The sequence below is a fragment of the Thermobia domestica genome, chromosome 10 (genome assembly GCF_964235325.1).
Source record: "Thermobia domestica chromosome 10, izTheDome1.hap1.1, whole genome shotgun sequence".
In the NCBI taxonomy this organism is placed as follows: domain Eukaryota; kingdom Metazoa; phylum Arthropoda; class Insecta; order Zygentoma; family Lepismatidae; genus Thermobia; species Thermobia domestica.
In genome coordinates this window covers 189,139,572-189,154,993 of record NC_137463.1, presented here as the reverse complement: position 1 = coordinate 189,154,993, position 15,422 = coordinate 189,139,572, and the positions used below count along the sequence as shown (strand labels likewise).

The 15,422-nt window shown below is 36.8% G+C and overlaps 1 protein-coding gene across 1 annotated transcript in view; it reads left to right on the top strand.

Moving 5' to 3' along the window:
* The first annotated feature begins 2,484 nt into the window (after positions 1-2,484).
* OSCP1 (Organic solute carrier partner 1) overlaps positions 2,485-15,422 on the top strand; it is a 77,889-nt gene continuing 64,951 nt past the window's right edge. Inside the window, exon 1 of the mRNA XM_081728867.1 lies at positions 2,485-2,665. Coding sequence (XP_081584993.1) covers positions 2,554-2,665 — 112 coding nt within the window. The 5' untranslated portion in view covers positions 2,485-2,553. The remainder of the gene's footprint in view (positions 2,666-15,422) is intronic.

Genomic DNA, 15,422 nt, shown 5'->3' with positions numbered 1-15,422 from the left:
TATGCTTTATATTCTCATTTCCCTAACTGGGAGCACACCGTATGAACTCTATTAGATTATTGCATAATAATATCTGAGTTGATATTTTTTCGAGTTTTTTTCCTTTACTGTTTTAACACATATAAATACAAAGTCAGATAAACAGACTGCTATAAACAGCATTTGCTTTCTTATGAATAGGTTATTGATTCATCTACAATCCGGTTTTCAACTCAGTACTGTCAACATCCGTCTTTTGATAAGGTAGCATCGTGAAAATATAACATGTGTATAGTATGTATGGTGAGTTAAAATGCTTTCATATTCTGAAAGAGATCATTTGTTCTCTTTTAAATGTGTGAAAAGCTTTCCTCCCCCTGAAAGTAATGTTCCCCTAGAACAACCTGCTGGTTACACCCATGATTATTCTGTAATAAAACTTGAGATATATTTCCAAATTGAAGAAAAATCCACTGGAAATTAGACGCGGGACTCATCGCTCGTTTTACTAATTGTTTTATATGGAAACCTTTAAAAGCGTGTATCATAACAACCAGTTGACATAAAAAGATGTAGTTTTCACGTATGTGTTCGTAATTCTTTTCTCTACTTCGTAAAGTGAGCAGTTGATGTGCTAATACAATATTTCTAATAAGCGCCTCTGGTATTGTCAAGATTCGCAGTAGCGCGAGAAGTCAGCGTGTAGGACTGCTTGTCGCGAATTGTCAACACCGCTCAAAGCCAATTGGACGCCGCGTGAAGCCAACTCAAGGCCATGCCGCTTATCATTTGAAATCTGTTATAACTACATACAACACTATAAGTACTACACATAAAACTACTAACTAAACAAGCACCCTTTATTATATGCATATTAAAGGCAAGTACCTGATATATTAGATTTAAAACACATTACTCCCTTGCCGGCATATAAAGTTGGCTCTATTGAACTTTAGGGGGACAAAATGAGAAGGGTAACCCTAGGTCCAATTGACCTGGCCAATTATTTAAAACATATTTACTGAAGTTTGATGCCCTAGGGGCACCTTAACAAGGTTTATTGAGGGACCTTTCCCACGAGAGGGGAAAAGGCCCTAAAACAAACAATAACTAACCCATCCCCCCGCTAGAACTGATTCAATTCGGAAAGTGAATTGGAGCCCTGTTTGTTAGATTAAGCTGCCGTTGTGATGATTAATATTACAACTATGAAATCTACTACGTAAATGCACTTACATAATAATAATAATAATAATAATAATAATAATAATAATAATAATAATAATAATAATAATAATAATAATAATAATAATAATCACATCTAACAAATACACGAACAAAATGTACAAAACAGGTCGTATTTTCCCTAATCCCTAACTGAGTTTTATGGTTTTTAAAAGAAAAGGAACATAAAAATCACTTTCACTCTGTCTATTCTAGCTTGGCAGCAACATGGCGTCCTGACGAACTGGTTCCTATTTCCCCTTAGTTTTACAGTTCACTCAACAAGAATTTAGGTTTGTTGGCTCCTAAATGATCATACGGCGTTTATTATAAGATTCAACTAACTTTTACCTTATTTTCACTCGAAACTCAAGCTCTTCCCAGCAAATATGTGGCAGTCGATGTCACAAGCTGTGCTTACTGAAATGTCTTCGGTGAGAATGATAACATTGCGCCGAAAACGACAGGGATAGGAGGATTCCTCCAATCAGGGCGAAATCTTTCAGCCGCGGAAATTACAAAGCAAATAGAAATTGGTGAAATCCAGATATAACCGGATCTGAAAGTGACTATGGACTAGTAAGAGGGGGTGAGGGAAAGTTTAGTTACCTGGCCAAATTCTACATTGGTCTGAAATTAAGAAAATTTATAACCAATGGCGGAACTATCTTTCGGTATGACGTCAGAATGGCAAACCTTGTAACTATTCAACTTGTATATGCGAAAATGGAATTTACAATTAATCAAAATATAAATAAATATATTATTCCGTGAAAATATGATTCCTAATGAGACCTTTCGATTCATTACATTTAATTTGAAGTAAAAAGGATAAATACATCGTGTAATTAAACCGAAATCGAATTTTAAAAAAAATCACTAGGTATAGGGTGAGTAAAAAAAATATTTGCCATTACTTTCATCTGTAATGGTACATTACAAATCTATAGTACCCCTAGTTACCTGCGTTACACAATATGGAAAAAATAGATATATGATTTATAAAATTTAATTGCTTTGAAATACCACCATTTCGTAGAATGAAATGTGTATTTGAATAAAAGTAGGTGGGCTACAAAGTACTTTTTAATATTTAACGTGGGTCGCAGTAACAACAAGTTTGAGAACCATTGATATAAGTAATTTGTGAACTGACCTTGGTAACGAAGAGAGATCAGAAGGCACCAAAATGTCCCCAATGTTTGGTATCGAAAAAGTAAAGAGGGAAAGTTTTAGTGTACTACAGAGGGTGACTTAGCAACATTGAACATTACAGCAAAAGTAAACAAACATTCATTCCGTCCGGTTCTGTGTGCCGTCCAAACTGTTAAAAAGAGACAGGAAAACAATATGACAAACAGAACATTACCTTTATTGTTTTTAAATTTAGGAGGAGAAATGATGTACATTCTGGATCAGAGGCTAAATGCGCAAAACGTTCCACCAGAAAAGGCTAAAAAAGGTAAATAAAATACAGAATTCAATCTGTAGGGTAAATAGAATGGTTCATGATCAGGAATTTTAATTGGAAATATCTATATACTTTTCATAATGATGTCATTTATTTTGTAATGAGTGTATTAGATTTCGTGATATCTTATTTTATGGGAGCATGCTTATATTCTTGACGTGTGAACTTAAGGAAATACAGTCTTATTGCCTTAGACAATCTTTCGTAAGGAAAGACGACATTACTCAAGCAGACGGTTCTACCAAATTTTGACAGGTTTCTTACATTTTCCGGTTAAGTTAGAGCTTTTAAAACACTGGCAGTAATTTTTACCTTCAAAATGGTTTTAGTGCTTACCATCTTTCACTACCATTCAAAATTCATTTCAACATGCTGTGCACTACCAGAAATTACTTATATCCATGCTGTCATTCCTTCACGAAGAATGTTGCTCATCGTATTTTACCTATAAATTTTCTTTTTGGTAGAATTGTCTGTCCGAGCGAACCCGGAAGGACTCGCATGAATATGAAGGTATCCACTTTAAGAGGACTGAATATAAACACGAACAAACTTTAAAACGCAAACCAACTTGTGCAAAGTGGTCACTAAAAAGCACGAATGCTACATGAGTTTGATCAGGGGGGCCTAAGCGAAAGCGTGCGCCCATAAGGAGCAGGCGCGTCAACGATGGCATGTATATGCTAACACAACTAACGTACCTTCCGCTGGAATTTTCATTGTAAATGTTTACCAGAAAGGGCCCAGAAAAAGTACATAATTTATAGGATAAATGGAAGATGCAAGTACTTAGACCTAACATAACATAACCAAATCTAAACTAACCTAATATTAAAGTGCGTCTAGTAAGAGAACGTCTCTGACAGCTCGCAGTGACATTGCCACTACTCGCGTGTCAAGGTTTTTTTCGGTGCAACTGTAGTGGCAATTTAATTAATGGTATAAGACAGAGTGATCGTGGTTGGTACCACTGGTATCAAAGTAGGGGCTGCAATGTCCCACCGCATGTGGTAAGAAACGTCAGAGACCATCTCTTGTTGGCCGTGCTATAGTAGAAATAAGCGAAATTTATTATTATTATTATTTGCGAAAATTATGCTAGACCCCCTACGCTAAACTAACCTAATGTGAAATACCGAAATTGTAACAGATTTTAGGGAAAATATCTGGACCCCTTGTGCTAATCATTGTCCATTTCCACTAATTCTTTTTTCCATTTCTCCGCACCTTCTCACTACAAATTGCTTTCTTTTATTTCACATCCATACCATGTTAAGACATCGACTGATTCATTTCTCTTTGTTAATGTCATATATTCGTCGCATTTCTGATATATTACATCACACTTAAGTAACTGACACTCATGCACATATTGGGTATTATTTACGGTTGTTATCTATGTGGATGAAACTGGCTTCACTTGCAGCTGTAAGATAATCTCGTTAATAGTACGGCAGATATCATTCTAGAAGTGGAAGGATATAAGAAATTGAAGTTCAAAGGGTTATATAAAATGCACTTGATACCATTTGAAACTTCGTGAGAGACTATTGTGAAAAGATACAAGCTTCTTTCAAAGTGGCACGGATACTTTTAAATTGGGTAGTTAGAGCATGTACGGGGAGGGGGATCAAGTATGAACGGGATTTTTGTTCCTGAACATCAACATTTGGTAAGACTTGCTGCGCGCTTCTGCTATGTTTAGGCTTGATCGCTGGGAGTGGAGAGAGCGTGATGTTAGGTATTTCCCGCCATTTCGTCAATACCGCTCATGATGTCGGAGCAACAGGTGCACTCCTTCACTGCGCAACGCATAATTATAAAATTTCTTGTTCTTGAAGGAGTTACAGCGGCAGAAATTTGCCAGAGATTGACTGCACAGTTCGGGGATCACACATTGTCAAGGACGCATGTGTATGCCTGGCATAAAAAGTTCAAGGAAAGACGAGAACATGTGGAAAATCAGCAACACGATCGCCGTCCTCGGACCAGCATTACGGACGAAAATATTCGTGCGGTTGGAGGCATTATTGAAGACGATTGACGAGTAACAGTATAAGAAATTGCAGAACAAGCAGGAATCAGCTATGGGAGTTGTCAAGCAATCATCAAAAACGACCTACAGTTCCGTAAAGTGTGCTCCAGATGGGTCCCTCACCTTTTGACTGAAAATCTGAAGTGAGACGTTTGGATGATGCATTTTTGAGTCGGATCGTCACCTGCGACGAAACTTGGGTTCACCACTACACTCCTGAATCCAAACAAGCCAGTAAGGAATGACGGAGGAAAAGGGAGGCAGCACCAATGACAGCTAAGACTCGACTGTCATCTGGGGCAGGGTTCTTTCAACCGTTTTTTTTTTTTTTTTTTTTTTTTTTTAATCGGCGAGGCATTTTGCTAATTGAGTTTTTACATGAGCGACGCACAATAAATGCTGAATACTACTGCGAGCTGTTGAACAAGGCGAGAGTTGCATATCGCCGCAATAGAGAGACCAATCGATTCGACAGATCCTCCTCCTGCACGACAATGCGCGACCCCATACTGCAGCTCGAACTGTCTCGAAACTACAGAAATGCACTGGACTACACTTGTGAATATCCTCCTTACAGCCCGAACTTATCGCCTGCGATTTTCATTTATCGTACCGCTTAAAGAAGCTCTAGGAGGCAACAATTTGAAGAAGACGAGAGTGTGGAAGAGTTCGTTTGCAACTGGCTGGTGACACGACCCTGTTCTTTTCACGATGAGGACATCAAAAAGCTGCCCATACGCTGTGACAAATGCATTTCCAAAGAAGGAAACTGTGTGGAAAAATAAATTGTAAGTGCTTTGTGGTGTTCAATAAATGAATTTAAATAAAAAATAAAATCCCGTTTATATTTGATCCACTCTCGTACTTCGTTTTTCTTCGAAGATGATCGGGTTGTTGAATAACTTTTCACGGTGGTAGAGACTTTTTTTTTTTTTTTTTTTTTTTTTTTAAATTTAGATTTACAGTGCATTGATGCACTAAAACAGCTGTAAACGTAGGCTTGAATAAACCCCTAGGCTGAATGTGATAGGCATATTTGGTTTCATTTCCCCTTCCTTATATATTGGAGAATAAATTAACTTATTGTATAGAGATTTTCCATCGGGGCGTTTCTGCATTACGGATCATATGCTTTTCCTTTTGTGCGTGGTCCTGCCGTGTAGAGACTTTCTGTAGTTGCGATGAGTGCTGGATTCATTATCGTTGATCGTTGTATTCTACAACGAAGTCTAAAAGCTCGATCAAAATATAACATTTTCTACACATTTTAAAAGGAAATAGGCAACAGCACCTTCACTTTTGGTAAGTCCGTATATTTGAAGTGATATTGAACCAGGGTTGGCAAAAACCAAAAACCCTGGTTTTTATTGATTTTTTGTTTGTTTGTTTGTTTGTTTGTTTAAACCAGGTCTTTTTGGTTTAAATAATTTGCTCAGATGTATTCATATCATATATGGACAGAAATAAGTTTGTTTCGCCTTGGTGTTATTATGCAACAACCGGTTATGCTGGAAGGGGTCACATAAGTTTAAAGCGGAATCCAAACCGCTTCTCGACTTACATCCGAGAGAAACTGTCCTCCATTTGAACTCGGAACCAGGACTAATTGGCCAAAAATTCAATACGTCTGCCGACTCACTCACGAAGGACTCCTGATAAAAATACGTTGCACTGATCTTTACGTAGGCCTACTTGTTAATATAACTGTCAAGAGTCATTTCAGAAGAACAAAAAGATAAACAGTTGCAGAAGTGAAACCATTATACAGAATTACATATGGACAATTTCAAAGTACCACAGAGTACAAAAGAACTAATTTAGTCCAAGTTAGTTAACAACGACTTCTATTAGTTCAAGTTAAAAAAAAAAAAAAAAATGCAACGACTTAATTTGTATATCAGTAAGAAAAGTGAATAAAGATACGAATTATTTGAGTCCACTTTGGCTCAGACACATTTATACATAAATAGATATCAAAGATACTTCTCATTTCACTAAATGCCTCTCGTCGGGTTTCAATTGGAACGGTTCTTTTAAATTATCGAGCCATTAAAATGCCAACTCCGCTGAATAAAAATCCATTTATTTATATCTTGTTGTCCTGACAACGACATTCCAAAATCCTATTATTTAAAAACATATAAAACATATGAATATCTTTTTATATCGATATTATAATTGACCTTTTTCTTTTTCGAATTACATAATCAGTCTAGTACATATTTTAAAATATCTTACACCCTAATAAAATAAGGATTTACAAGTAGTAAAAATATACAAATATACAACGTACTGTTGTATATTATGGCGCTTGACGGACTTTTCTTTTTATTTATTTACTCAATAAAAGGAAAAAGAACTCTAGACCGTTAACCTTTACATGTTAATCATTCGAGTTTTCGAATGCACCTCGTATACTTGAAAATTACAATTCATATAAATATACATATATATCATATTTAATTTTATAACAATATTATTATCATATTTATTTTAAATTTTATCATCGTCTTTATTTATACGTTTCAACGACGATAAGGCACATTCGAAATTTTATTTGGAAGTTATTTGATTTTAAGTTCCTTTATTATTATTTTTTTTTCTCTCGGGTCCATTAAATGATTGTTACAATTTGATAATTATTTACTTAGGCATCATGAAGAAGGTTTTGAGAAAGACATATGTGATATTCATATAGTTGTTCTTTGAACGTACAATGATCGGATATAAGGTATAGTTAAACAAAATATAGATTAAGATTGAAATATGATAATAATCAGAACATAACATAATAATTAACGTCTTCTTAACATCATAAAAATACGAATAACAAACGAAATCATAATTATATTTCAAATGAAATAAAGCAAAAATCAATTGTGTACGGTTTTCTCAGACGCCGTAACTTTAATTTAACTTACATGACCAACGACTTCATTTAAATTGTATTGAAAGTCATAAACAGAAATACAGTATTGTGCATTATTTACTTCTACAATTCTTCGTTTCATACTTTGAGAATTTTCGCCATCTATGAGATTTCTACGAAGTCCCCATCGAATGAAATTAGATCTAACGCTTACATGCTTCTTAAGTGTACATAATCGTACTACACTAAGATTAGGTTGATTTACACAGTCACTATTACTATTACTACTAAGGTTCAATTCGGTTATCTTACCGGTAAAATTATGTTCGGTTCTCATTCGTTTTACTGGTGGCGAGATGTCGTGTCTGTACCTATTCTTTCTACAATATTCACGGTAATCTGTCCTAACACAGTTTCTATTCCTATTGTAATTAGGTTCGGTTACATTACCGTTACTCGGTAATTTAACATCATCTTGTACATTGGGATCACACTTTAATCTCACATGAATGTATCGAATTTGGTTTCGATTAAGGTTCGTTTGGTTCAGGTTATTACTGTATAGCGCGATCGATGGATTTTCAAAATTTTGCAATATCTTACTTGGATGATGGAAACCAACACACTGCATCACGTTCTGTGAAAGCAACATCGGATTGTCTACTAACATCATTTTGGTGTTTTCGTTGAATGTACAATTTGACAGATTCAACTCAATCGGCCAATCACTACAAACATTGGTGGGAACACACGTTTTCTTTCTGAATTTCATGAATACTGGAATCAACTTTCTTCCTGCTACATGAACGAAAGTCGTGTACATATCATTAAATGATTCTATTACCATTACTTCATCTTCAGGATTAGTGTCATGACATGATATATACTCAACCTGATACTGTGAGTTCAAGTAATCAATACAATTCACTAGACGAAAACGATCGTAACTTTTCGCACATTGATACATACCAAAATCATCATTACACGCAGCATCTGCAAGACAATCAAAAATATTCAACTGAAAAGAAAAGTTAGGATAGTCTGTTCCAACTAATACAGCAGTATGATTTTGTGAAAACTCAGTAAATTTCACTAATGTAAATTCAAAATTTGCTTTCTCCGTTGTTTCTATAATGTCTACAGAGTCTTGAACTTCGTTGCATCTCTGTACTATCTTTTCCATTTCTTTATCATAGCGTTCAAATTTGGCTACAATTTACTGATTCATCTGTTGTAATTGCTGTTGTATGCCATCATTACGTTGCTGCAATTGCTCTGATCTTTCGTCAAAATGTTGAGCGTGTTGATTCATCTTTTGATCCAGTTTTTCAAATTGTTGATTCATTTTTTGGTCTAATTTCTCAAACTGTTCGTCACTTCGTCGAGTTTGTTCCTTAATTTGTTCCGATATTTCCTTTAAAATATCCATCATGTTTTCTGAAAAATTCATATCAGTATTTTGGCTATCCGTAGCACTCATGATATTTCGAGATATTATCTTGCCACTTCTTAAGATGGTGTAATTAATATCAGACTCAATGTTGCTCGTTTTTACTTTTCATCTAAACGATATGACCTATTCCCGGGTTTCCGGCATCACTTTTGGAACGGTTCTTTTAAATTATTGAGCCATTAAAATGTCAACTCCGTTAAATAAAAATCCATTTATTTATATATTGTTGTCCTGACAACGACATTGCAAAATCCTATTATTTAAAAACATATAAAACATTTGAATATCTTTTTATATCGATATTATAATTAACATTTTTCTTTTTCTTCTTCGAATTACATAATCAGCCTAGTACACATTTTAAAATATCTTATGCCCTAATAAAATAAGGATTTACAAGTAGTAAAAATATATAAATATACAACGTACTGTTGTACTATGACCCCCCTCCCCCCACACACAAAGTACGGCATTTCGAAATATTTTATCAATAGTAAACATTATTGAAACGAAAAAATATTTAGAATTTTTCTTTGATTGCAATTACATAACAATAATAACAAACTATAAAATAATCACAAAACAAACATGCATAAACTTATAAAAAAACAAAAGTTGCTTTTGTAGTATAATATTTTTGAGTAATGAATGGGGAATTTAGGCCTCAATATAATACGAATAATATACGGGAGTGAAACGTGATTGATAACCCAAAATGTGTGTTCATAAACATTTTACAAACACTTACACGTTTATGAACATTTTTCGTTTTTTGGTTTAACTTTTTTTTGGGGGGGGGGAACCATCTGGTTTAAACCAGCCAACCCTGTATTGAAGTATATTAGGTTTTTGTGTCTACTGACGCAGTGACATTGATCAGGATTAATAAAATTTAATGAGTGCGATAGAAAAAGAACTGATAAGATATGTGACGTTTAGTTCTCTAAGTACCGGGTTTGTCCGGGAAGTAATAGGACTGATTTTATTCCGCCATGACTGTACTTTGGAGCGTGCGCGCACCGACTGGATCCGGTAGAGGGCGTTCCTAGCTAATGAACGAGCGGCTGGTCAGTTGTCTCCGAGCACACGGAGAGTCAGGACAGGCTTTTTCGCGCGACGTGTTTCTGTGAGTGGTGCAAGCCGAAAATGCAGCGTTCGTTAGAGCAGAGGTACGCGATTAAATTCTGTGTAAAACTCGGTAAATCTGTGACAGAGGCGTTTGATATGATCAAGCAGGCTTACCCATATGATGCTTTAGCAAGAAGTGGTGTGTTTCGGTGGCACAAGGCCTTTTCGGAGGGCCGGGAAGAGGTCGCCGATGAAGACCGTGCTGGAAGACTTTCGACTTCGACAAACACCGACAATGTGACTCGTGTGCGCGAAGTTTTGAACTCAGATCGTCAACTAAGTATTCGTTTAATTGCCCAGATATTAAATTTACCAAAAACTGTGGTTCATGAAATTGTGACGGAGTATTTGAACATGCGCAAGGTGTGCGCGAAGATTGTCCCAAAAGTGCTCACTGACGACCAGAAATTGCGGCGAGTGGAATTGTGCCAAGAAAATTTGAACATGTGTGAAAGTGACCCCCAATTTTTGAATAACGTAATCACAGGTGACGAATCATGGATCTTTGAGTATGATCCCGAGACAAAGAGGCAATCTTCCGAGTGGCACACGCCGGCGTCTCCTCGCCCAAAAAAGGGAAGAATGAGCAAATGCAAAGTGAAAACGATGCTCATTGTCTTTTTTGACATCAAAGGCATCGTCCACCATGAATTTGTTCCTCCTGGACAAACCGCCAACGTCAAGTTTTACGTTGAAATGCTCAAGAGACTCAAACGAAGGGTCAATCGGGTCCGACCAGACATCGGAGCCGACTGGAAGCTGCCCGGCTCACACCGCCTTTCTTGTGAACAGCTACCTGACCAAGGCCGGCATCCCAACGCTTCCGCAGCCGCCCAACAGCCCAGATGTGGCCCCCCGGACTTCTTTTCGTTTCCTCGCCTGAAACGCCCGATTAAAGGCAAGCATTTTGAGACGACAGAGGGGATCCAAGCAGCTTGCACCGCGGCTCTCAAGGCTATTCCGGAGAATGACTTCCGTGACGCCTTCAATGCTTGGAAATCGCGCTGGCAGCGCTGCATCGACGCAGAAGGAGCCTATTTTGAAAGTTTTTAAAGAATTGTAACGATTGGCTCAATATTTTTTTTTTTAAATCTACTCAGTCCTATTACTTTCCGGACAAACCCTGTATTCTGACGACATAACTATTGGTGTTGTTAAAGCACTGACCACGACATTTTAACATTAAAAGGACCGTTCTGAATGCCGTCTTCAATAAAGGAAGCATCGGTTTTATTTCGGATATATATGACTTGAAAAATCTTGCTTGCAAGTATTCGCCTGCGAAAAGATCTAGCCAGAACGTTCTGCCAAGATAAACAAAAATCACTTTGCGACACAGCAGACGTATCACTACATTTTTATTTTGTTTATTGGCATGTCTCTTACAAATAAAATTAAAAAGAAAAAAAGAGTGATGTTGCTATCTATTCTTGAATTCGCGTTTTTGATTGATCGGACTTTACTCGCCAAATGTAAAAAAAAAAAAAAAAAAAGTACTCGCCATTGGCGAGCAGGCGTATGGATTTTTCAAACCTTATATATATATATATATATATATATAACATTAGAAAAATATACTCCAACCAGAACCGTTTCTGAGAATTATCCTTAAAAGCTCACTTCTAAGAGTAAGTACTTCTTGCAGATTTATTCAAGATAAATGGCTGTCTTATTTTAATGTTGCGAATGAATATTTATTTACGAATAACGGACAAAATTGTAACCACGTCTCAAAGAGTAAACTACTCATTCCGAATTTTCCCAAAGAAATTAGTACGTATATTTTTAACACTCATTTCTATGTTCCGTGAAGACAAATGTTAAACATACACGTTTCTTATGTTCTTTAAATTCCTTATATCATATAAAGCGTTAATGGTATATTGATGTATGAAAGATGCACAAAATCGTTAGTTTTAAGAAAATTACAATTTTCGATTTTGACTTTCCGTTAAACTACTCTTATTTAGGAGATTCAGAAGAAAATCAACGAAAAAAAAAAATACAATTTTATAAAAACCATAGGTTTAAAGTTTGGTTCGGATGTGTTGAGCGTTATGAACTTCAAGCGTGTGTACATACCGAGATGAACAGTCAGACGGGCATTCACAAGTCACTTTCTCGACATGAAGTGACCATAAAAGTATAAATCCGTTGAAATGTCGAATTCAGTTTTTTTTTTTTTTAAACAATCGCTAGACTTCCTTCTCACTTATCATCGCTTTAATAAAAATAATAATAATAATAATAAAAACACGAGTATTTTTTTGAAATCACAGTCATATTTCCACTTTTGTATTCATTTGCTAAATGCGGTATTGCTTGCTGAATCTCCACAATAAATTAAAAAGCACTCATCAGGGTTATAAAAATTTTTGCAATACAGTTAAGAGAACTTGTCAGTTTCTTTTCCCTAAACCTTCAAAACAAATTTGTCGTATTTTCGTAATCAAAGTCGATTTCCAGTCGAAGTATTGATGTATATACAGGGGTTGAACAAAAAAACCGTAAAACGTTTTCAAAAGTGTGAAAATCATACCTAGTATGGTGTGGGGCCTCCTTTTGTGTACAAAACAGCTTGGATCCAACGTGGAATGGACGTATACAGCTCCTGAATCGTGCTCCAGTTTCTTAAGGGATGCTGGTGGAGGGTAATGAGACCGAGCACGCCTTTCTAACTCAGACCACAATGGCTCAATGATGTTCAGATCTGGTGATTGTGGGACCCAGAGGAGGTGTGATAGCTCCTGGTCATGCTCCTCAAACCATGATTTCACCGTTTTTGCAGCATGACAGGGTGCCAAATCATCTTGGTAGATGTCATCACCATCAGGGAACAATATTTGAGCCATGGTTAGAACCTGGTCCCCCAAAATGGCCTCATATGCCATAGCATTCATCATTCCATGCAGGGCTATGATGGGACCTGCAGAAAACCATGATGTCATTGCCCATACTGTAACATAACCCCCCCCCCTGTAATAGAACAGTTGGGAGCAGACAGTCTGTATCATAGGCCTGCGACGGTGTTCTCCATACGTAAACACATCCGGTTGTTGGAATCAAGGTGAAGATCGATTCATCGGACCACATTACGTGTTTCCACTGCTCATTAGTCCACTCCTTGTGGTCCTTGCACCACTGGATATGCCTCTTCGCATTTACTATTGTGACCAGGGATTTGGCGATAGCGGCCCTCCCATGAATTTATAACCGCTACCAGGTTATAGAAGGATTTTTTGTGGACACTCTGTATATTTCGTAAAGACAGTGACTATTTTTTTCGATTTATACTTTATTCTGCAACGCATATAAGTTCTTTCTTTGGTGGGAATTGCTTCTTTCCCACACAATTGGACAAAGAAGTCTTTCATCGTTTTCTCATATATATATTTAAAACATTGCTTTTAGTGAGAACATTTCAGCTAGTGACGAACCATTTCAGTGTTTCTCCCTGACTCATTATATGCACAGTATATATTCTATAGTTATTGGGAACTGAATTAAGTGCTTTCTTTAATCGCTTATGGAAACATTATAATAGATTAGAGAAATACGGGCTGACCAGATGTTCAGCAACCAAAGTGGCACCAACTGCTTTGTTTCGTAGTTCATTATCTGTACTTTCTCACGCCAAAGTTATCGCCGTGTCTAGTGCATTATGGGCAGTTGACTAAAATTAACATAAATCGTTTTCTATATTCTGTTTGTATGTGCATACAGGTGAGTTAACTAAGTGATTTTTGAAATGAACTGCCAACACTTTCAGTTGGCCATTGCAACCCGTACCTTGAGCTTCGGTGCTCAGGGAGTTTGACTCCAGGTCTGGAAGCCGTAACCACGCATCTCGCGTCGAGCTTCAAATATAAGTTGTGTTAAGGGGCACAAGTTACTAGCCGGCGAAGGACGTTTTCTTACGGCTAGCCCCAACTAGTGAAGTCCCAGGTTCACAAACCTAGTGCGCTAAAAAGTTATATAAGTTATATAAGCCCTCCAACATCAGCATTCTACTTTGGATGATTTCTTGTTTTGTTTGCTGAAGACTCATCTTTACGCTGCATGGTTGTTGGCGCAGCAACTGGATTCATCGTGGGACAATCCAGACAACTTTTCCCCAGTGCTAATCTCCCAAGTGTGTCAATGGTGTGAGAGAAGCATTTACCGTGAAATCCAAATTATAATCTTATATATTTAAAGGGCTATCGCGCACTGAAAAGGCAAAGTGTGTTTTCAGTAACGAAAATTATTATCCATATTCAGTGTTCAGTGTTGTGTTCATTCCTCTTCGCTATTTTTTTTTTTATATGATAGTGTTCTAATAAATAAGTATAGTGTCATTTAATCCAGTGTGTTTTCGTTGTTTGTATGAGTGATATTTGTGTGCGTTATGGTCTGGATGACCATCTGATCGTCCGTGAGGTTTTCGAGACGAGACACCCGAACCTCTCGGCGCCTAATGCTCATCTCATTATTGAGACCGACGAGCGATTTGGAAACAGTTTGTAATCTCTTCTTGGAGAGGTCCTTCATCGTCCTGTCCAGGTAAGTTCAAGTATCAGGAAGATACTTATTGGTAGGACCACGAACCACGAACAGCGACCTGATTACACGAAGCGGTTACAAATAAATGACGCCCGAACTACCGACCCGAATCGAGACCGTTGGTGCTCGAATATACTTGTAAGATCAATATTTTAATACATCATTTCTTTTTCAGCTGAGAACCAGTAATCTGAAAAAAAAAAGAAAAAATCTTTTTCAGGTGATTTTAGTCATATGTTTTTGTGATAGTTCATTTTATTCTAATTGTATGTTTTAGGCTTTATCTTGTTCAAGATGGCACACAAGGAAGTAGACTTGGCTACTAAGCTAGATTTACTTTTACAAAAAGCAGATAAAAACGATGAGAATTTTGCTAGATTAGAACGAAAAGTAGATGAGAATAAAGAAAATTTTGTCGAGTTCAAGTGCGAATTAGGTCAGAAGTTAGACGCCGTGCAAAAAGAATGTCGCAAAAATAACGAAAGATTAGAGGAGAGTATTAGGACTGTAGAAGCCGAAAGTAAACGTAGGCACGAAATCCTCGAACAAAAGTACGATGGCATAACACTTAAGATTCATGACCAGCTTCACGAAGTCAGTCATAGTACTAAACAGGCAGTCGAACTCGCCACACAGACCAGCGTCGAAATCAGGCAACAGACTGAAGAAACATGTCATCGTGTAGAACAAATACAAACAAAAGTCAGTAAAATTCAGAATC